Source organism: Heterodontus francisci, chromosome 1 (assembly GCF_036365525.1).
Source record: "Heterodontus francisci isolate sHetFra1 chromosome 1, sHetFra1.hap1, whole genome shotgun sequence".
Taxonomy (NCBI): domain Eukaryota; kingdom Metazoa; phylum Chordata; class Chondrichthyes; order Heterodontiformes; family Heterodontidae; genus Heterodontus; species Heterodontus francisci.
In genome coordinates, this window is record NC_090371.1 from 275,163,510 (window position 1) to 275,185,782 (window position 22,273).

At 42.9% G+C, this 22,273-nt stretch overlaps 1 protein-coding gene across 6 annotated transcripts in view; it reads left to right on the forward strand.

Moving 5' to 3' along the window:
• Window positions 1-22,273, forward strand: part of tbck (TBC1 domain containing kinase) — a 196,372-nt gene that overhangs the window by 93,304 nt on the left and 80,795 nt on the right. For all 6 annotated transcript variants that reach the window (XM_068045581.1, XM_068045572.1, XM_068045590.1 and 3 more), the window contains 2 exons: window positions 10,360-10,396; window positions 11,146-11,307. In XM_068045581.1, the coding sequence (XP_067901682.1) occupies window positions 10,360-10,396; window positions 11,146-11,307 (199 nt within the window). The remainder of the gene's footprint in view (window positions 1-10,359; window positions 10,397-11,145; window positions 11,308-22,273) is intronic.

A 22,273-nucleotide genomic window follows, 5' to 3' on the forward strand; every position in this document is an offset into this window, starting at 1 on the left:
GGTGTTTGTAGAAATGACAGAGGAATTTCAATTCCTAGCCATTTAAGTGAAATTGGCTCCAATGCTAATGCATTGATTTGCACTGATAGATATCTGACAACAAGGATTCTGGCTTTCACGAAACAAGAAAAGATTGTTCAAGCTATCAGAATCCCTTGTTCCACAGCCCATGGGACTATATGTGCTGCTGTGAATTCTACTGTGCCAACTGAGGTGTCAGCTGTGGCTCAGTTGCTCGCATACTCACCTCTGAATCAGAAGTTCATGATCCAACTGCAGTGAGTAGTCTGGATGCCCAGACATTGTAAATCAACAAAACTGAAGCCACTGGTGCCACATTAAAATTGCATACTTGACAAAACTCACTGTAACCCATGACTTGAGCATGAAAATCTAGGCTGACACTCCAGTGCAGGACTAAGAGAGTGCTGCACTCTCGGAGATGCCGTCTTTCGCATGCGACATTAAACTGAGATCCCGTCTGCCCTCGGCCTCAGGTGGATGTAAAAGACCCCATGACACTGTTTCGAAAAGAACAGGGGAGTTATCCCCGGTTTCCAGGACAATATTTGTCCCTCAATCAACATCAGAAAAAACAGATTATCTGGTCAATATCACATTGCTGTTTGTGGGAGTTTGGTGTGCGCAAATTGGCTGCTGCGTTTCCTACATTACAACAGTGACTTCATTTCAAAAGTACTTCATTGGCTTTAAAATGCTTTGCAACATCCTGAGGTCAGGAAAGGTGCGATATAATTACAAGTCTTTCTTTTCTTCATCTAAAGCTGCAGTTATACAGTTCTACCTGTTCAAAACTGGTGGCTTTATTGTGTAGTGTACAATGATCAAGACCCGACTTTTATTCGAGACTGCCTGGCTGTAAACCATATTTGATCACAAGGAAATTGTATGCACTCAGATTTCTATTCTCTCATTAACTATATTTAATGCAACAGGCTTGATCAATTTCATAACATCAAAAAGACTCTGTAGTTTGTTTAGAAAGGATCCAGAAGGTTCAGTGAATCACTTTAGCGCTTTTTGAACCTATCTTCATACCATATTGGCATATCTTACCCACAGCTGTCACAAAAGTTTCTTAATTCACTTGAAAAAGCCCATCAAAACACTCCTGCAGGGGATGCAGAGACCAAGTGGGCCCACATCAGAGACGCCATCTATGACTCAGCAATACCATTTTTGGCAAATGTGAGAAGCAGAATGCAGACTGGTTTCAATCTCACTCTGAAGAGATGGAACGAGTCATAGCCGCTAAGCGCCCTGCACTGCTGAACTACGAGAAAGCCCCCAGCAAGTTAACATCCTTAGCACTTAAAGTAGCCAGAAGTACCGCGCAAAGAACAGCCAGGTGCTGTGCAAATGACTACTGGCAACACCTGTGCAGTCAGATTCAGCTGGCCTCCGACACCGGAAACATCAGAGGAATGTATGATGGCATTCAGAGAGCTTTTGGGCCAACCAACAAGAAGATCGCCCCCCCCTCAAATCTACATCAGGGGAATCAATCACTGACCAACGCAAGCAAATGGACTGCTGGATGCAATACTACCTAGAACTGTACTCCAGGGAAAATGATATCACAGATACCATCCTCAATGCAGCCCAGTCTCTGCCAGTCATGGATGAACTGGACAAACAGCCAACAAAATCGGAACTCGGCAATGCCATCGATTCTCTAGCCAGTGGAATTACCCCTGAAATAATCAAGAGTGCCAAGCCTGCTATACTCTCAGCACTACATGAACTGCTTTGCCTTTGCTGGGATGAGGGAGCAGTACCACAGGACATGCGCGATACCAATATCATCACCCTCTATAAGAACAAGGGTGACCGCGGTGACTGCAACAACTACCGTGGAATCTCCCTGCTCAGCGTAGTGGGGAAAGCCATGCTCGAGTCATTTTAAACAGACTCCAGAAGCTAGCTGAGCGTGTCTACCCTGAGGCACAGTGCGGCTTTCAAGCAGAGAGATCCACCATTGACATGCTGTTCTCCCTTCGCCAGCTACAGGAGAAATGCCGCGAACAACGGATGCCCCTCTACGTTGCCTTCATAGATCACACTTCGACATCGTCAGCAGACATGGTCTCTTCAGACTACGAACAAAGATCAGATGTCCACCAAAGCTACTAAGTATCATCACCTCATTCCATGACAATATGAAAGGCACAATTCAGCATAGCGGTGCCTCATCAGACCCCTTTTCTATCCTGAGTGGCGTGAAACAGGGCTGTGTTCTCGCACCTACACTGTTTGGGATCATCTTCTCACTGCTGCTCTCTCATGCGTTTAAGTCTTAAGAAGAAGGAATTTTCCTCCACACAAGATCAGATGGTAGGTTGTTCAACCTTGCCCGTCTTAGAGCGAAGACCAAAGTACGGAAGGTCCTCATCAGGGAACTCATCAGGAATGTCTGCAGAGACTCATCGACAGGTTTACAGCTGCCTGCAACGAATTTGGCCTAACCATCAGCCTGAAGAAAACATCATGGGACAGGACGTCAGTAATGCTCCATCCATCAATATCGACGACCACGCTCTGGAAGTGGTTCAAGAGTTCACCTACCTAGGCTCAACTATCACCAGTAACCTGTCTCTCGATGCAGAAATCAACAAACGCGTGGGAAAGGTGTCTGCTGCTATGTCCAGACTGGCCAAGAGGGTGTGGGAAAATGGCGCATCGACACGGAACTCAAAAGTCCGAGTGTTTCAAGCCTGTGTCCTCGGTACCTTGCTCTACGGCAGCGAGGCCTGGACAACGTATGTCAGCCAAGAGCGACGTCTCAACGCTTTCCATCTTCACTGTCTCCGGAGTATCCTTGGCATCAGGTGGCAGGACTGTATCTCCAACGCAGAAGTCCTCGAGGCGGCCAACATATACGTCCTATTGAGCCAGCGGCGCTTGAAATGGCTTGGCCATGTGAGCCGTATGGAGGATGGCAGGATCCCCAAGGACGCGTTGTACAGCGAGCTCGTCACTGGTATCAGACTGACCAGTCGTCCATATCTCCATTTTAAAGACGTCTGCAAACGCGACATGAAGTCCTGCGACATTGACCACAAGTTGTGGGAGTTAGTTGCCAGCGATCGCCAAAGCTGGCGGACAGCTATAAAGGCGGGGCTAAGGAGAGGCGACTCAGAAACTTAACAGTTGGCAGGAAAAGAGACAGAAGTGTAAGGAGAGAGCCAACTGTGTAACAGCCCTGACAACCAATTTGATCTTCAGCACCTGTGGAAGAGTCTGCCAGTCTAGAATTGGCCTTTATAGCCGCTCCTGGCGCTGCTCCACAAACCACTGACCACCTCTAGGCGCTTCTCCTTGTCTTGAGAGACAATGGGTGCCAAAGAAGAAGGTGCCATACATAATGTTGAGGCCAAGCAGAGTGAGGCAGTCTCATGCCACTTGGCTTTAATATATTTATATTGTGCCTTTTACGACCTTGTGACATCACAAAGCACTTTCCAATCAATGAAGTACATTTGAAGTGTAGTCACTGTTTGTAATGTAGGAAACGTGGTAGCCAATTTGCACACAGCAAGGTTCACAACTAGCAATGTAAAAATGACCAGATCATCTGTTTTTTAGTTGTAGGTTGAAATGTTGTCCAGATCACCAGGGGAATCTTTTATCTGCAGCGCCTGTGAAAGAGTCTGCCAGTCTAGAATTGGCCTTTATAGCCACTCCTGGCGCTGCTCCACAAACCACTGACCACCTCTTTGAATAGTACTATGGGATCATAGGAACATAGGAGCAGGAGTAGGCTATTCAGCCCATCGAGCCTGCTCCCCCACTCAATGCGATCATGACTCATCACTTCAATGCCTTTTTCCCACACTATCCCCATATCCCTTTATTGGTATCAAGAAATCTGTCAGTCTCTGCTTTAAACATACTCAATGACTGAGCTTCCACAGCCCTCTGGGGTAATACTGATCCTTGCGTTACCCTACTAGTCACAGCCTGCTAACACAAGAATGACCCGTTTATTCCTACTCTGTTTTCTGCCTGTTAACCAATCCGTACTCTATGCCAGTATATTACCTCCTATCCCATATGCTTTAATTTTGCTAACCAACCTCCTGTGGGGGACTTTATCAAAAGCCTTCTGAAAATCCAAGTCTACTACGTCGATCCTTTATGTTCACCCGAGAGGGAAGATGGAGCCTCAGTTTAACGGCTCATTGGAAAGACAGTGCAGCACTCCCTCAGTGCTACACTTTAGCGTCAGCCTAGATTATGTGCTGAAGTCAATGGCGTGGGAGTTTGAACCCACAACCTTTACACTCAGAGTGCTACCAACTGAGCCAGAGCTGACCCTTATGAACAACAAACTGTATGAATCATGGTTGCCGTGCAACCAGTGAGTTATTCTTCATAGCCTACTAGTTCCTGATAGCTTCCTCTAATTATTTTTTTTGCCTTTGATCATATGAACTAATTTAACAGTAACTGCAGAAAATTTCTGGTTAATTATATATTTGAAGGCCCAGTGAAAAGGTTGGGGCAATCCTGATTGATGTTGCTAGGTGGCAGTGTAGCCTTTAACAACTTAACCCTAGAAATTAGATCATGCCATGCCTGTTTTTCCAGGTGTAAATCGGGCACCTAAGGGTCCAATAGGGCAGGTGGTGTGTGTGCACACTCATTCCATGCTGGAAATGACCAGGCCACCTAGATAGAGGCTTCTGCATAGGCGTCCAGGGCATGTTTTGAAATGGGTGTTCGGGCCTTTGCATATGCATGGAGGGGGCCTGATGCGTGTTTGGGGTGTCCGGTGTGTAAATGTTTTGTGATTGACCTCAACAAGAGCGGTGCATGCTGTGGTCCATCTTCTCGAGTTCAGCAGCCAAACCTTTGGAGGCTGTGACTGGAAAGGTAAGTTTTATCTTTTACTTGCCTCATTGTGAAGCCAGGAATAGCAGGATTGCTCCTCCCAGCTCCAGGCAAAATTTGAGGGTAACTACTGACCACCACTGGATCCCACTCCACGCACCCTCCTCACCCCGCCCCACCCCGGCAGACTCCCTTAAGTGACCGAGCTGGATGATTTTGATGCCTCTAGGGAACTGGCAAGATGCCTCTGGAACCACAACTGATGCCTGCAGGTAACCAGTAATGTAGAAATGAGGCCAGTGGACCAATTTCCTGTGGTCCTGCTGTCGGCCTGATTTAGGCACAGTCCAATTTCAAAACCATGTTTATATAATAACCTCAGATATATATTTGAATAAATAGAAAGCAGTGCAGTTGCACCCAATATTGGTGCTCCATTACCTTCATCATGGGAGCAATAATAATATGAGCTTGTCATCTATCATTTCCTCTTGCATTGAGTGTCTGATATTATGCTTGCTCTCACAATCGGTATCTCCACTTCCTTGCTATGAAAGAAACGGGGTACAACTGGGGCCTGGGGTTACTAAGTTTTCCCCCGAATTGTTAACTTGTCCTGTCACTTGAATAAGGGAGAATCTTATGCCTATTCCCAGCATTTTCTTGCTTTATTTCAGATTTCCAATCTTCGTTTTGCCAGAAGAATTGGATCAATTTTCCAATGTGATATGGATTCACTGCTGCATGTAGTATCCAGAACACTGTTAACAGTTTTGCTCCATGTGAGGGCACCTTTGGCAGTGGCACAGTCTCATACTCTGAAGCTTGATGCATTACAGATGCATGGGAACACCACCACCTACAAGTTCCCCTCCAAGTCTCACACCATCCTGACTTGGCACTATATCGCTGTTCCTTCACTGTTGCTGGGTCAAAATCCTGGAACTCCCTTCCTAACATTATTGTGGGTGTACCTACACCCCGAGGACTTCAGCGGTTCAAGAAGGCAGCTCACCACCACCTTCTCAAGGGCAATTAGGGATGGGCAATAAATGCTGGCTTAGCAAGCAATGCCCACATCCCATGAATGAATTTTTAAAAAAAGCTTTTCCCAAATGCTGTTCTTGTATAGAACAGACAAAACTTACTTGTCACATTTTTGTCACACAACAGAAACAACAGTTGTCCAACATGAGAGAGCTTTAGCTGATTTTGTTGGCCTACTCATTAACATTGCACTGAGTTAAAATCCTACTCAAAGTATTCTTGCACGGTCAACACTGAATTAAATATGTCTGTTGGTTTGACTCAGTTGGTAACACACTCGCATCGAATTGAGAAGGTTGTAGACTCCGGGCGTGAGCCTATAATTTATCCCGACACTCCAGTGCTGTACTGAGGGAGTGCTGCATTGTCAGAGGTGTTGTCCTTTAGATGAGACCATTTAAAGAAGGCCCCAACTCCCCATTCAAATGGATGTTAACGATCCCACTGGATAGTTTGAAGAATAGCAGGAAGTTCTCCTAGTATCCTGGAAAATGCTCCTTCCCTCAACCTACACCAACAAAATTAGATTACTTTCATATCACTGCTGTTTGTGAGCATTGTTGCATTACAACATGGCTATTGGATTCACCCACAGAACAACACTTCAGAATAAATCATTACATACCAAATGACCTGGGAGAGACACAATAAGGTTCTGTATTAATAGATATCTTCGATCATATGGCAGCCAAAACTCAATGATATTGTTGCTTGTTTATTCTTGCCTCCAGTGTGATAGCGAGGATTTAGAGCTGAATCTAAAGCAATAAATATTTTATTTTAGAAAGTCAGCTATAGTCCATCACGTTGAAATGAATTGAAGCAGGAAGCTAACAGTAATCAAAAGTACTGAATGTTCTAAATGGCTCCAAAACACAAATAACTCAACTGGCCTAACAAAAACTATATAAAGTGACATGAACTCTTCAGTACTTTAGTGCTTTGAGGCCATTTAATTACAGGCATGAACTTGTGCCTTTGTTAAACCAGTAAACCTGTTACTCGTAAAAGTTACATTTTCTTTCAACACTTGATATTTGATATTAGAATGAAAAATGTCACATGGATACTGTAAATAATTCATTTTCCAGTTGTTTGTGTGCGTATGCTTGCCAAAAATGATACCTGCTTCCCCACTCCCGCAACCACACACTCCCTCAGTGGGTCGATAAAACATAGAATCATAGAGTAGTTCCCGCACAGAAGGCGGCCATTTGGCCCATCATGTCTGTGATGGCTCTCTGCAAGTGCAACTCAGCTCATCCCATTTCCCTGCCTTTTCCCCTGAGCCCTGCATATATTTTCTTTTCAGATAATTATCCAATTCTCTTTTGAAAGCCACAATTGAATCTGTTTCCACCATATTCTCAGGCAGTGCATTCCCGATCCTAGCCACTCACTGTGTAAAATAGCTTTTCCTCATGTCGCCTTTAGTCCTTTTACCATTCACCTTAAATAAGTGTGCCCTGGTTCGTGACCCCTCCGCCGATGAGAACAATTTCTGTCCAGACCTCTCATGATTTTGAACACCTCTATCAAATCATCTCTCAACCTTCTCTTTTCTAAGTCCCAATTTTACCAATCTATCCATGTAACCGAAGCCCCTCATCCCTGGAACCATTCTCATAAATCTTCTCTGCATCCTCTCCAATGCCTTCACATCCTTCCTACAGTGTGGTGCCCAGAATTGAACACAGTACTTCAGTTGAGGTCGAACAAGTGTTTTGTTCACCATAACTTGGATTCCAGACACTGAATCCCAGTGCAAAAGTTACAGGGCAGTTTTTCCTGCAGAGTTCTGGATCGAACCTGTATTACACTTTGATTTATTTATACAGATAGCTGTGAAAAAACTGGGCACTTAATGTAAGTGTTTAAAATAGAATTAGATGAACGCCATTTTTTAAGTCAAACAATTATGTATGTTGCTCTCTGGGATTGTTGACATTATACTAAAATATAATGAGCAGATTGATACTTAAAGTTGATGTCATTCACTCAGTGGAACATGACAGTCTTTTTATTCATTTTCCAGATGAAGGTATTGCTGGCATGGCCAGTGTTTATTGCCCATCCCTAGTTGTCCATAGTGGTTTGGCACAAACAAGCTAGACTACTTCAGAGTGGTAATGAATATTCAATCGCATTGGTGTGGGACTGGAATCACATATAGGTAACTGGATTATAACAGACTAAGTAAAGACAGCAGGTTTCCTTCCTTAAAGGAAATTAGTGAGCCAGTTGGATTTTTATGACAATTTGACAGCTTCATGACCACTTTTGCTGATACCAGCATTTTCCAAAATTTTTAAACTGAATTCAGATCCTCAAATATTACATAGTGAGGTTTGAACTTGCATTCTGTAAATTATTAGTCCATTCCTCTGGATTGCTAGTCTAGTAGTATAACCACTGTATTACTGTACTTTGTTAATAGTTTGATATGGCTATGAATGGTATTGCATAGTGCGAGAAATGGGGTAGACAAAGAATAATCATCGATGAAAAATATCCAATTACCATTGTACATTTACCACCGACTGATATTAGCAGGTTTCTAAGCCAGATTTAATTTGACTTTGAAAACAGCCAAGTGATATCATTTAAAATGGCATAAAACCTCAAGAAGAAATATTGAATGTGGAGAATTTTGCTTGTGTAAAACGCTGCACAGCTTACTGGTGCTTGCAGTACTTGCAAGCTGTGTTGCTTTCACACTCGGGGCTGGATTTTGTGCTGGAGGCGGGGCTCTAGGCACCGGGCCAAAAAGACTGGGGGATCCCTGCCTGTCTTTTTCCACCCCCTACCCCCAGAGCGATCCACCTGTCGTCTTTTTGTCGACATTTTAGGAGGCAGGATGCCTTTAAAGACTTTAAAAGCTCGGGGATCCCGCCTCCAAGAGCTACCAGCCAATCACAGGGCTGGCAGTTCAGCAGTATCGGCAGCGCCACCGGGAGTGGTGGTCACTACTAGTACTGTAGAGGCCTTGGACCCAGGCCCAGCAATGGAACCCTGGACCAGAGGTAGGGTCAATCTGGAAGGCCCCGGTGAGGAGGGTTGGGGGGTGGTCTTGGCAGTCTGGGGGAGGGGGTCCCAGTGGGGGTCCTCCTTGAGCCACAAATTGCCCACAAAGGTGGGTCCCTTAATAGACCACTTAAGGGCCTCATTTCACCTCTGGGCAGGAAGCCCATTGTCAGCCTATCCTGCCCCCAGGATGATCTGTGGGCGATGGGCCCCCGCCACACGTCGCGATTCTTTGTGCCCCCCCCAGCCTCCGAACCCACCTCAGGGTCCCGTAAAATCCCAGCCTCTGCATAAATGAATAGGAGTTCCCTATCGTAGCTGTACTCCCATGAGGATATGGTAAAAGGGGTCCAAGAAACCCCACCAAGGCACAACATTGAAAATAAATCAGAGTTACACTCCTGGGCTGCTCTTGCAGTCTTTGAATGGCTAGCTGTAGATTGAATTTGACACATGTCTGAGACCAAGCCTTATACCACAGTTGTATGTGGAGGATTAAAGGAATTGCTTGTTTCAATGAATCATCTTATTGAGTGCCCAAAACATCTCAAAGCATTCCATGTAACAAAGTGCAGTGACTTTTTATATAGGCAAATATAACCGCTGTTCTGTGTCAGCAAGCACCCACATATGGTAAAGAGGTGAATGGCCTCAAATGGCATCCATACAAAAGGGAATAATAATTACCATTTTCTTGCGGTTTTGTCAGGAAATAATTTGGTGGGAAATTCTGTGTTCGGATTACATTGCGTGGTGTTGGGATCAATACTGTTGAGGTTCGAACTGAGACCAGGTAGTATGTCAGGATCAGCAGCTTCCTTGCAAACAGGTAGTCTTAGAGGAAAGCCGAGCAAAAAAGAAAAAAACATTTTGAATTTATATAGCACCTTTCATGTCCTCAGCAGGTCCCAAAGCACTTCACAGCCAATGAATTATTATATCAGGATGTAGACAAACAGCAACCAACTTGTGTGCAACAAGTTCCCACAAACAGAAATGCGAACAAATATCCAGCTGATCTATTATTGGTGGTCTTGATTGAGGGAGGAATGTTGGCCAGGACACCAGAAAAACTTCCAGCTCCTCTTTGAATAGTGCTGTGGGATCTTTTATGTCCATCTGAACAGCTAGGCAGGGTTTAATATCTCGTCTAAAAACCAGCATCTCCAACAATGCAGCACTTCCTCAGTACTGCATCAAAGCGATAGCCTAGATTATGTGCTGGAATGGGGCTTGAACCCATGACCTCTAACTCCAATGTGAGAGTACTACCAGTGCTGGCACGTTGCAGGACATGAACCTACTATGAAAATTAATGGTTAAGTTGGCATTCACTGGTATTTGCAGCCAATATAACATCAATTAATTAATCAATCTTCCTGTGGAACACACAATGTGACGTTGCTTAATCGTGCTTTGTTTTGTATTTTCCAGCTTTATGCCATTCCATGGTTTCTCACAATGTTTACACGTGAGTAGTACTAATATTTATTTGACAAACTTCAGGAAAGAAATCCATGAAAACCTTTTAAGTGTTAAGTCAACATAAATGTATAAGAAGAATATAAAGGCAGAAACCTCAGCTCATTGATGTCTCTAGCATGCACTCTCGCTAACAAAACCAGGCTACAATTTGCTTCTTTTAAGTAATTTGAGATAAAAGGAATAAGGGTCACAACATGGGCTGTTGCTCTCAACGTTCAAATGATTTGTATGGAATAATTGCATAAAAAGTATTTTAATGAACAAGCTTTGCACAGGCTTTGACAAAAAATGGTGCTAATTTTCCATTACTTGTAAACATTTGCACTGATACTTTCTGTTGTGGTGGATTTGGTTTGATGATGATGCTGACACAACTGGTTTTAGTGAATCAATGAAATGGGTTTGATCAGATTGCAATTGAAACTTACAGCAGGATACTAAAGTGCAAAACAGCAGCCACTTCCAAATTTGTCTATTCCCCAAATAAAATTACTGTAAAACAAGCATTGGAAATGAAGCCTAACCAACAAAAAAAAAAGTTTTTCAAAAAAAGCTAGTTTCAAACAGGTAAATGTTGGTTACAATATTATACAGTTACCAATTTTCTGTTACTGAGATAAACCTCTCAAAGACCGTTTTAATAACATTTAGTATAATGAGAAATTCAATCTTGTTTTCTGACTAAATATGCGTCTTAGTTGCTGAAACTGTCCATCTTTGTGACTCTTTTTACAGATGTGTTTCCTTTGCACAAGATCTTTCACTTATGGGACACGTTACTCCTAGGCAACTCTTCATTCCCATTCTGTATTGGAGTAGCCATTCTGCAACAGTTGCGAGACAGACTACTGGCCAACGGATTCAATGAATGTATTCTACTGTTTTCAGACTTACCAGGTAAGAATCTCGTGTGAGTGGTCCTTAGGAGATTTGGCAAAGGTTTTCAGTACGCAGTATCCTATGATAGAATACCAGAGGTACACGCTCAACTACAGTCAAAAACTTGGTTACACTGAGTTTCGTCAAGTATGCAGTTTTAATCTGGCAGCAGTGGCTTCAGTTTTGTTGATTTACTATGTCTGGGCATCCAGACTACTTACTGCAGTTGGATCAGGATATATGTTTAATGACTCTGTGATATCAATAGGGTGCTTAGTATAAGATGCATTTGTTTATAGAAGGAAAATGCAGGGTTGTTGAAGCAATTTTTAATTCTACAATTGTTAAGTCTGGTACAATTTCTTTCTCCTAATTGGGCATTCATGCTAGGACAAAACATTCACCTCTTCCAATCTAATTATTACTATTAGTTATGTATAAATAATGTGGCTCCATCAGTCTTGGTCCTGTGCTATTTTGTAATCTACATTAGGGAATAGAAAGTAGAAATACTATGACTTGGGCCCTTTCCAAACACTAGGGGCTGAATTTTCACTTCATTGATGGACAACAGAAGCTGGAACTGTTTCTGGGCTGCAAACCCGCCCTTGGGGAGCTGGCACTTGTTGAAATTTTGACCGGGGCGCCCCCTTTAATTGGCATGGAGACATGATGCCTGTCCATTAAGGGCAGCGGGCGAGCTAGCGAAGCTAGAGGGTCTATCTCAGCTGCAGTAAATGGTAAGTAACCGAGAGGGTGCTTCAACGTGAAGGCATCGTCTCAACCAATTTTTTTAAAATTTAAGTAAAAAACAGAAAAGGCAGCCAGGGCACCACTGTGGGAGAGAAGCCTCTCTACAGGCTGGTGTTTGGCTGCACTCCCGCCCAGGCAGTGAGGGCCTGTAGACCAGACTGGCGCTCTGGCACACCAGCCTGGCACTGGGTGCCTGCCTCCAGGAAGTTGCCAACTGGAAAAAATCAGTCGGCATCCTTAATCACTGGTGAACAAGGCTCTTAAAGCGGGCAGGCAACTAGGTTCATTGTGAGGCCGGGCGGCCTTGCCAAACCTTGACCCCAAGTTAGCCAAAATGAACGGGGTCAGGAAGCTGGCACACTGGGAGACCTCATAATTTTCAGGCGCCATCCAGCTCCATGCCCGACCCCAGCGGGGCCCAAAAATTCAGCCCTAGGCCTCTTCATGGCAAATTGCAGTTTCCTGAGGCAAACTTGCTCTTCCTATGAACCTAAGCTTAAATTTTGAAGTATGTAGTGACTGGAAGTAATGTCCCTCAGGGGTAACAATATACCTTTTGTAACAACCAGTTACACACCAAAAATTTATATGGGTTCCCCAGTGTAGGCCTCGATTGGCTGGTGCTATCCTGCCTGACGGGCCACATTATTCAATCACCAAGCTGCAGATCAGATTTGTTACAAGAATAAAAGGAAAAATAAACCAACAAGTAAACAGCAGTACTTAAATTATACATGCCTCAAATTGTTTTCAAACCAAAATAGTCAAATTGTTACAATCATTTTCAGAATTCTTTAAATGAGTCATGTGAATTTTATTTTAATGTGGAGTCGGCTTCTGAATCCCGAATTTTGCCCCACCGTAATGCCATGGGAATATGGCTGGAACAAGTGACTTGAATATATGACCAAGACTAACACTTGCACTTTTATTGTGCCTTTAGTGTAGTAAAGCATTTGACAGCATTTCACAGAAACATCGCCAAACAAAATTGGACACTGAACCATGTAAAAGGATATTAGAACAGGTGACCAAAAGTCAAAGATAGGTATTAAGGAGTGTGTTAAAGGAGGAGGGAGAGAGTGGAGGTGAGGATTAGGGAGGAGTTCCAGGGCTTGGGGCCTGGGCAGCTGAAGGGGCAGCCACCAATGGTGGAGTAATGAAACGCAGGAATGCTCAAGAGACCAGAATTGGAGGAATATAAAGATCTCTGAGAGTTGTAGTGCTGGGCAAGATTGCAGAGACAGGGATGAGTGAGTACATGGCGGAAATGTAAACAAAAATGAGAATTTTTAAATTATGGCATTGCGGACCAGGAGTCAATGTAGGTCAGTCAGCGAGCAGCAGAGTGATGGTGAACAGGACTTGGTGCGAGTTAGGATGCGGGCAGCAGAGCTTTGGATGAGGTCAAGATTACAGTGAATGCAAGGTGGAAGGCCAGCCAGCCTGCAGAATATATTCACTCATTATTAGGTCCCCTGATAGAGAACTGTTCAGTAAACTAGATCAAAGACACGATGGTGAGAGATGCCTATGTTTTCTGTTAATGGATATTTGTACTCGTATCTGGCTTCATTTTGCACAAGAAACCTAATTTTCAGTGGCTCAGCATTACACATAGCAATGTCTCACAACCAGAAGAGGATTTCTGCTGCAGTTAACTTGTAACAAGAACAAAAGAAATAAGAGCAGGCTTAGGCCACACTGCCCCTCAAGATTTACACTAGTCAATGAGGTCATGGCTGATCCTGAACCCCAATTGCACTTTCCTGCCGAATTCCCAGATCCCTCTGTTCCCTTAGATTCCAAAAATCTATTGATCTCAGAGGGTGGTGATTCTTTGGGGACTATGGAAGCTCAATCATTGAGCATGTTCAAGACAGAAATCGATAGATATCTAGGTACTAATGACATCAAGGGTTATGGAGATATGCGCGCGAAAGTGATATTGAGGGAGATGATCAGCCATGATCTAATTGAATGGCGGAGCAAGCTCAATGGGCTGAATGGCCTACTCCTGCTCCTATGTTCCTATCTTGACCTTGAATATACTCAACAACTATACAGCCCTCTGAGCTGAATTCCAAAGATTCCCAACCCTCTGAATGAAGAAGCTCCTCCTCAACTCTGTCCAAAATGGCTGTCATCTTATCCTGAGACTATGCCCTCATGTTGTCGACACTCCATCCAAGGGAATCAGCCTCTCAGCATCAAGCACTCTCAGAATCATATATGTTTCAATGAATTCCATTCAGTATTTTGTGTATTGGGCTCTACCTTTCCATCACAAAGACACATTGGGACTATTTTACAGAAAATAGCCAACGGAACCTTATTTTAAATTGCAATGATTTGTTCAGCTAAAGAATAAAGTGAACAGGGAAGCAGAAATATTTTAGGATGCAATGTATCCATCTGTTACAAGAACGCACTAGGCATCAGATCAGTAAACCATCATGCTATATTATCTGGTATAAGTCATATTTAAGGAAGCATTTCAGGGACCAGAGTTTGTTATTTGGGAGTCATGCCGGAGGACTGGAGGGTTGACGATGTAACCCTTCTCTCTAAAAAGAGAGAAAGGGATGATTCGGATAACTATAGATCCATCAGTCTAAATTAATCATGGAGAAGCATCTTAAGGCCACAGTGCAGGAAAAAATTAATACCTGTTTAGAAGGACATGGTTTAGTTGAGAGACAGCATGGAATTGTAGAAGTCTGGCAAATTTAATAGGGTTCTTTGAGGCAATAACACAGTGAGTTGTTAAAGGAAAGACGGTGTATGTTATGCATATGGATTTTCAAAAGGCATTTGATAAGGTGCCTCAAAGAGGCTTCTTGATGTAACTAAAGCTTATCATATTAAAGCAATATGGGTAGGAAATTGGTAAAAGACAGAACATAGTGGTCTGTAGATATTTCTTAGACTGCAGTGATCCAGTCCTTCCAGTAACTCCACAGAACATGGTTCCCAGGAATATCAGGGAAGAGGTGAATTGCAACTATTTCTAATGTGAGATTACACTTTAAATGATGTTTGGTTTACGAGTATACAGGGGGGGGAAAACCAGCTGGTTCATCAAGCTTGTCCCAGTAAAAAAAAAATTGAAACACTCCTTACAAAATGTATTTAAAGTATTAGAAAGGAAAGAAAGACTTTCACTTATATAGCGCCGTTCAAGACCACTGGATAACTCAAAATGCTTTATAGCCTATGAATTGTAGTCGCTGTTGCAACATAGGAAATGTGGCAGCCAAATTTGCTCACAGCAAGCTTCCAGAAACAACAATGTGATAATGACCAGGTGATCATTTTTATGATGTTGATTGAGGGGTAATATTGACCAGGACACCGGGGATAACTCTCCTGCTCTTCACCTCTTTGTAATAGTGCCATGGGATCTTTTACGTCAAACCAGGTACTGAATCTACAATTCTGCCATTCCCTATGGCTCAGTACGACAATATGCAGTAAGCAACTGAAGTAGTCGTAAAATCAAAGAATGATGCAGCACAGAAAGAGGCCATTCAGCCTATCATGCCTTTACTGGTTCTTGGGTAGAGCTATCCAGTTAATCCCACACACCTGCTTCTTCCCCACAGTCCTCTGATTTTTCTTCAAATATTTATTCAATTCATTTTTGAATTTCAAAAAGTGCATTCCAGGTCACAACAAAGTCAGAAGAATTTCCTTATGGATTCCTTCAACAATGGAACAGTGGAAAAATTTAAGATACTCGTATTTTTTTTAAATCTTAATTACATTAACACTGAACATCTGACAAAATTACATTGTAAAATATTTTGGCACAGCTTGTGTGCCTGCCTAGATCTAGATGTACTATTTACCTGTGCTGACACTAGGATTTCAGGTCAGTATACAGTAGCTGTGTGAAATTTTCATGCAGTTTCATTGTATATTTCTTTTATTTAAAAAAATATTTTTGAAGAAGTGAACTTTATGTGCCCAACTCCAAATTAGAATCATGTTCTGCTCAGAATGTGTGGCTGCAAACTGTTCACCTGCACTCAGTCACTTGCCACGTTTCCTGGACATGTGGCTGGCACGATGACCAAAACTGAAGCCCGAGTTCCCTCTGGAATCATTTACAAACTAATGGCACAACTGGGCAGACTTGCATACTAAAATGTATAGAACTGCATACCATTTCAACCAAAAAAAATGTCAAGCCATTTGAAAACATAAAGACTGGTGGTAATTCTGCAAGTACACCAGTAGTGCTACCTTGTGGTTAATGTCATAATTGCCAGAAATGATCGACCTCTTGTCCCCGTCCCTGAAACATCCCGTGAACGAGTAATATGTACCATGTACTTTAATTCACCTCAGACATAGTACCAGTTACAGATGGCTGTGGCTTGGCCATCAAGGGGAAAGGTATGTTATGCAATCAGTATTTGACGAGCAGATTACGATCAGTCTCCACAGGCAATGTGCAACATCGCTAATGTGTTATCCATCATGTAGAAGACATTGAAAGGAGGAGCATTGTGCTCTCACAACCCACCAATATGTTGACCTGTATCGACCAGGGAAATCATGTTGATCTGTTTCGTACCTGTCATCATTGTCACCAATCGGATTCATGTCCTAATTGTGACCAACAGAAAATGTGATTGAAAGCAGGTCATTTAGCTGTATTTATTTTAAAACGCAGGAAACTCATTTCCCATGGACTATGATAGCTTTTTAGACAATTTGGCACAAAAATTCTGCCGGGGTTTCTTGTAAGTCTGTTGAAAAATCAATTTAAACAAGGACCAACAGCCAAAATAGCTGTGCCATTGCTATTTTTCTGGAGTTTACATCTGTCTCCCACTAGATACAACCCCCCAACCCTGAATATCTAGATGTAACATTTACCATCAAAAAAAATTGTAAAATGCTTCAGTTGTTTTCTTTTTATTTATAGCAACAGCTTACATTTATAGGGCGGAATATTGTGGGCTGCCTTGAGGTGGGGTTGGAGACGGGGTGCCCAGGGAATCACGATCGGAGGCGAGGGGAGGAGGGCCCGTCGCTGTCCTCTCACCAGGCAATTTTGCCGGGGGCAGTATTGTCCGCCGATAGCCTTACCGTCCAGAGGCCAATTGGGGCCCTTGCGTGGCCTATTTAACAGCCACTTGAGGGTCCTCTCCTCCCCACCCCCACTGCTGGGATTTAAACAGCAGCAATGGGCGCTTCTGCCATGTGGGGAGGGCGCATCCTAATACGAGGCGCCCTCCCTGCGGTCTTGGGTTTGGGGAGGGGTGTTCCTCCTTTTTTGTCCAGCGATGGGAGCCCCTCCGGCTGCACAAAATCCATATGGTGTCATTAATCTAGAAATACACCTCCAGTGTGCTTCACTGAGGCATAATCAAGTAAGACTAGACACCGAGACAAAGAAGGAGATTTTAGGAGGATTGACTAAAAGGCTGGGTGGTTACTTTTTAAGGAGAACCTTAAAAGGATAGAGTGATGGAGAGTGAATTCCAGAGCAAGGAGCCTAGACGGCAGAAGGCATGGTTGTCAATGGTGGGGCAAAGAGAGGAGGACATCAGAACAGGAATGTGAAATTCAAGAGGGAGGCAAGTTGCAGAGCTGGAGGGAGCAAGGCCATCGAGAGCTTTAACTTGAGAGGTTTTGAGTTGTTGAGGGCAACCGGGAGGAAATGTGGATTAGTGGGGACAGGCGAGTTGGGTGAACGAGACCTGGTACCAGATAGGATATGAGCAGCAGAATTTTGGATGACTGAAGTTTACGGAGGGTGGAGGATGGGAAACTGACATTGGAAAGGTGAGCATTGGAATAGTTGAGTATGAGGGTGACCAAGGAATGGAAGAGTGTTTTAGCAACTGATGGGCAGAGGCAGAGACAGACAATTTTCTAGAGGTGGAAGAAGCTGGTCTTTATGATGAGAAGATATGGGGTGGTAAGCTCAGCTCTGAGTCAGATAAATGAGCTAAATGACCAGCTAGTCTGTTTTGGTGATGTTTGAGAGATAAATGTCAGCCAGAACACTGAGGGGAAACTTTCCTGCTCCACTTTGAATGGTGCCATGGAATCCTTTACCTGAACAAACCGAAAGGGCCTCTGTTTAATGTCTCATCTGAAAGATAGCACTTTCTGACAATGCTGAGCTCCCTCTGTACTGCACTGAAGTGTCAGTCAAGACTGTGTGCTCAAGTCCTGGAGTGGGGTTTGAACCTGCAACCGTCTTAACTCAGGCAAGAATGCTACCAGTCCAAGCTGAAAGCTGAGAATCGGGCCACCAGCAAAAGGGGAGTGGTGGAGAAGGGTGATCTGTGATTTGTGCTGCTTACCAGATTTTACCTGTACTCAGTTTACATCACGCTCCCTCATGCTCATTTATTATGTCAGACAATATCAGTTTATTTCTCAGGAAAGGAACCAGAGAAGCTAGAAATATATTCGATGTGATTGAAATTGCTTCACTGCCACACCAGAAACCAAGTGTATGTTTTAATGGATCTATGCAATGTGAAGTATAGAACTCTGTTGTGCAATGTTCACTGTATTGCTTACATTGTGGATGTATTATCAAATGTAAAAACTTGCTTACCATCGAGAAGTGCTGCTGTATCATGTCCTGAACTGTAATGGAGATAAGTAAAGATAACCTGCATCACTGATAGTATCAGAACAGCTTTTTATCCCTGCTTCAGGCTATTATTGGGTGCAACTGCTTAGGTGAATGTTCTGGTTCCTCTTTAGGACAAGTAAAGAACAACCTGAAAGACAAGGGATCAACCAGAGGAAGCAATGTCTTCTCTCATGCATCCTTCAGTTCCGTAGTAGTCACTCTGCAATTTTCTATTTACTCCCAAGTACACCAGCAGCCCCCAGGCAAGGACGTGGTAGTTTGTAATTTATATTTTATCTTTCATTTCAGCAACACTGATTGGAATCAGTGCTGCCGCTGATAAGTGCACTACCCAGTGTGTAATGGTGCCTTACAGATGAAGAAGATCCCAGATTCTTTATTGAATTAGTTGGCAACTCGGGACAGATACTACGATTGGTTTCACTGCCTCTAGACTGGGGAGGGGAGCATAAATCTGCCCAGATTCCTGTTTGTGATTCCCATGCAATGATTCTTATTGGAAAGTGTTTGTATAGGTGGATATACAGGATTGACCTCGGCCGTGACTAGCGTGCAAGCAGGAGGGCCGCTTGGGCAAAGTGTCAGCGAGTGGCTAGTGCCATGGTACCCTATCTCGGGATGGGTCAGCACCTTCAGGAGATGAGGGGAGAAAATCCAGAAAAGAAAGAAAGCCAATAGTCATGAGTTTCCAAATAATAAAAATAACTTGGCAATGTTCAGTTGATTTATTTAAATTATGCCTGCATACACTTAGAATTCTGTGCTCCTCAAAGGTGAGTTTGTTTGCAGTTCACTTGTTAGTGAATTCAATATCATTCTTTCATTATTTCAACTCAGTCAGCACAGTAACATATTCAGATTCCTCCTGTTAAAGTATGCTTGAGGAATGATGTGCTAGTTTGTGTATGTGGAGGGGAAGGGGAGGGTTTGGTGGTGGTGGTAAGGGGAAAAGGCAGCACAGGAAGACTCCTGCAAGAATGTTTTAAAAACAACATAGTTTTTTTCTGGTTTATCTCCTGAGCCTACTGATAACCCAGCATTGCTCGTGGTCTGCCTTTGTCCCACTTCAGTGACTCTTTGGCTGTACCCTCCTTCTATTGTTCCAAAAATATACAGGCCCCCTTGCTACTTAAGTGTGCTTTTTACACATAAATCAAAGTACTGTAACACAATTTATCTTATTCGTTTAATTTCCTTCTTGACAAAAGATTTATTAGTAACATGCCAAAGCCAGCCTTGTCAGCATTGGCTGAGGTGCAGAGGCGGGGAAAGCAGCATAATAACACCTGCAGCTCCCTTTTGGTGTGGCGTCCAGCCAATGTCTGTCGCTTGATGAAAATTCCCAGGCAATTTGTATACGCCTGCTCCCTGAAGCATGGTCCCAGAATCTGACTAATGCCATTTCACCCAGAGCAGAAATTCCTTTGTACAATAATTTATGTTTTCACTTGTGGCTACATGATGTGGCTGCTTTCATTTCACTATTCATCCCTATTATGGCTCCACTGCTCTCAGTGATTTGAAAAACCACAGGTATTTTTCACAACTAAATATTTATTTAACTTAATTTTTTTGATCTATTAAAAAAGTGATTTCTTGCATATTTAAAATTTTGACAAATGTTTGTTTGAGCAAATGTCTGAGCTTTACATCTTTAATAATTCGTTTATGTTGATTTTGTAGAATAAAAATGACCAGGTCTTTGCATTTGATAACCACAGACTTAAGGTAGAATATGTACAAGGGCAAGTCAATAATTAGTTTATGGTCGACACGGAAAAATGGTTAAGGGGGAGCAGTTACTCGTATTTCTGTGCAATTATGTGGTTTTCAGCAGCTCAATGTGAATGTGCTCTTCTGTATTTTAAATATATTAAAGATGTAGGGTTGCACATAGAGAAGCTATAAATAAGGAATTGGATAAAGAACTATTATTTAATGGCCTTACCGAGGGACCTGGTCAAGTCTCAGTCCACAAATTAAAGTCTAACTAGTTTGTAGCCATCATGTGAATGGCATATGAGATTACTACCTGGGAAGTCAGCCCCTTAATTTTGTTCAAAGGGATGATTTGATTGAGGTGTTGAAAATCATGAAGGCATGAGATAGGATAGAAGCAGACTATTGCCAGGCACTGAGATCTAGAACAATGGGACATAGATATAAAAAAGAAAGATAAACTTGCATTTATGTAGTGCCTTGTAGCGTTAGGGTGTCCCAAAGCACTTTATAGCCAATGAAATATTTTTGAAGTGCCATCACATGCTGTAATGTAGGAAAAAATAAGATTAAATGTAAAAGATATCGGACGGAACAGGAGAGAAAGTTCTTTAGCTGAGTTGGAATGTACTAATGGAGTGAATGATTGAAACAAGTACAGTGACAAACAGGAGGTGTTGGGCAACTGGGAGCCAATGTAGATAAGTGAGAACAGGGGTGAATGGATAAGTGGGACAAGGCCAGAAAGAATATGGGTAGCAGAGTTTTAATTGAGCTGAAGTTTAAGGAGGTTGGTGAATCAGAGGCGCTGGATTAGTCAAGGGTGTTATAGACATGGCTGAGGATTTCAGCAACATATAGGTTGAGGTCACAGTGGAGGGAGGTGATGTTACAAAGGTGGAAGTAGGCTTTCTTTTAAATGGAGATAATATGGGATCAGAAGCTCAGCTCAGAGTGGAATAGGATGCCAAGAATGCAAACTGCCATTTTGGCACGATACAATGGCTAGGTAGGGAGATGGAATCGATAGTGAGAGTATGGAGCTTGTACTGGGCCCGAAGTCATTGGCTTTGTTTTTCCCAGTGTTCGGCTGGAGGAAAATGTTGGTGGTTGAAACTGGGCATGCAATCTGACAACACGGAAGAAGAGTTGAAATTTTTTTTTAAAAGATTCAGTAATATTCAATAATAAAGTCTGTGGTTTGTGCCTGCAAAAGTTTTTAAAATTTCCTTCAATTTTCCTGCTGATTTTCACCCCTTAACCAGTCCACACTTAAATAGAAAGACTTGCATATATATCGCACCTTTCATGATCTTAGGACTCGGAAAGCTCTTTAGAGCGCGTAAAGTAATTTTGAAGTATAGACATTGTTGTAATGTAAGGAAAGATGCTATTTGGGAAAATAACAGTTCAGTAATGAACCTTGGGATTCTCACTTCTGTGGTCATTCTTGTTCTGCAAATCTTGCTCGCTGATCTTGCCAGCTAAACAACTGAGAGACCATCAGAGCCAAGCCTGAGCAAAACACAAGCATACTGCCAGCAGGAGTCATGGAAGAGTGATTGCCAATTTGTCTAATATCTCCTTCCTCAGCACCTAAAGCCAATCATAGCGCCCTACATTACCCTGACTTCCAGCCAGCTCAACCAAATCAAAAGATTTTAAGAGTATGTTCCAAGTTGCTGGAGCACGATTTTACATGAGTTAACAGTATTCTATTATGAGAATGGCAGGTACATTTTGTTTGAAGACTTGGGAGCTCCTCAGCTGTTGAGTTGAGATAGTGAAGGAGTCCTCGTAGATGCTGGTGTTAAGGATGTAGAACTCTTTTTTTTTATTAAAACGTGAAAGAACTTGCAATTCTATAGCTCCTTTCACAACCTC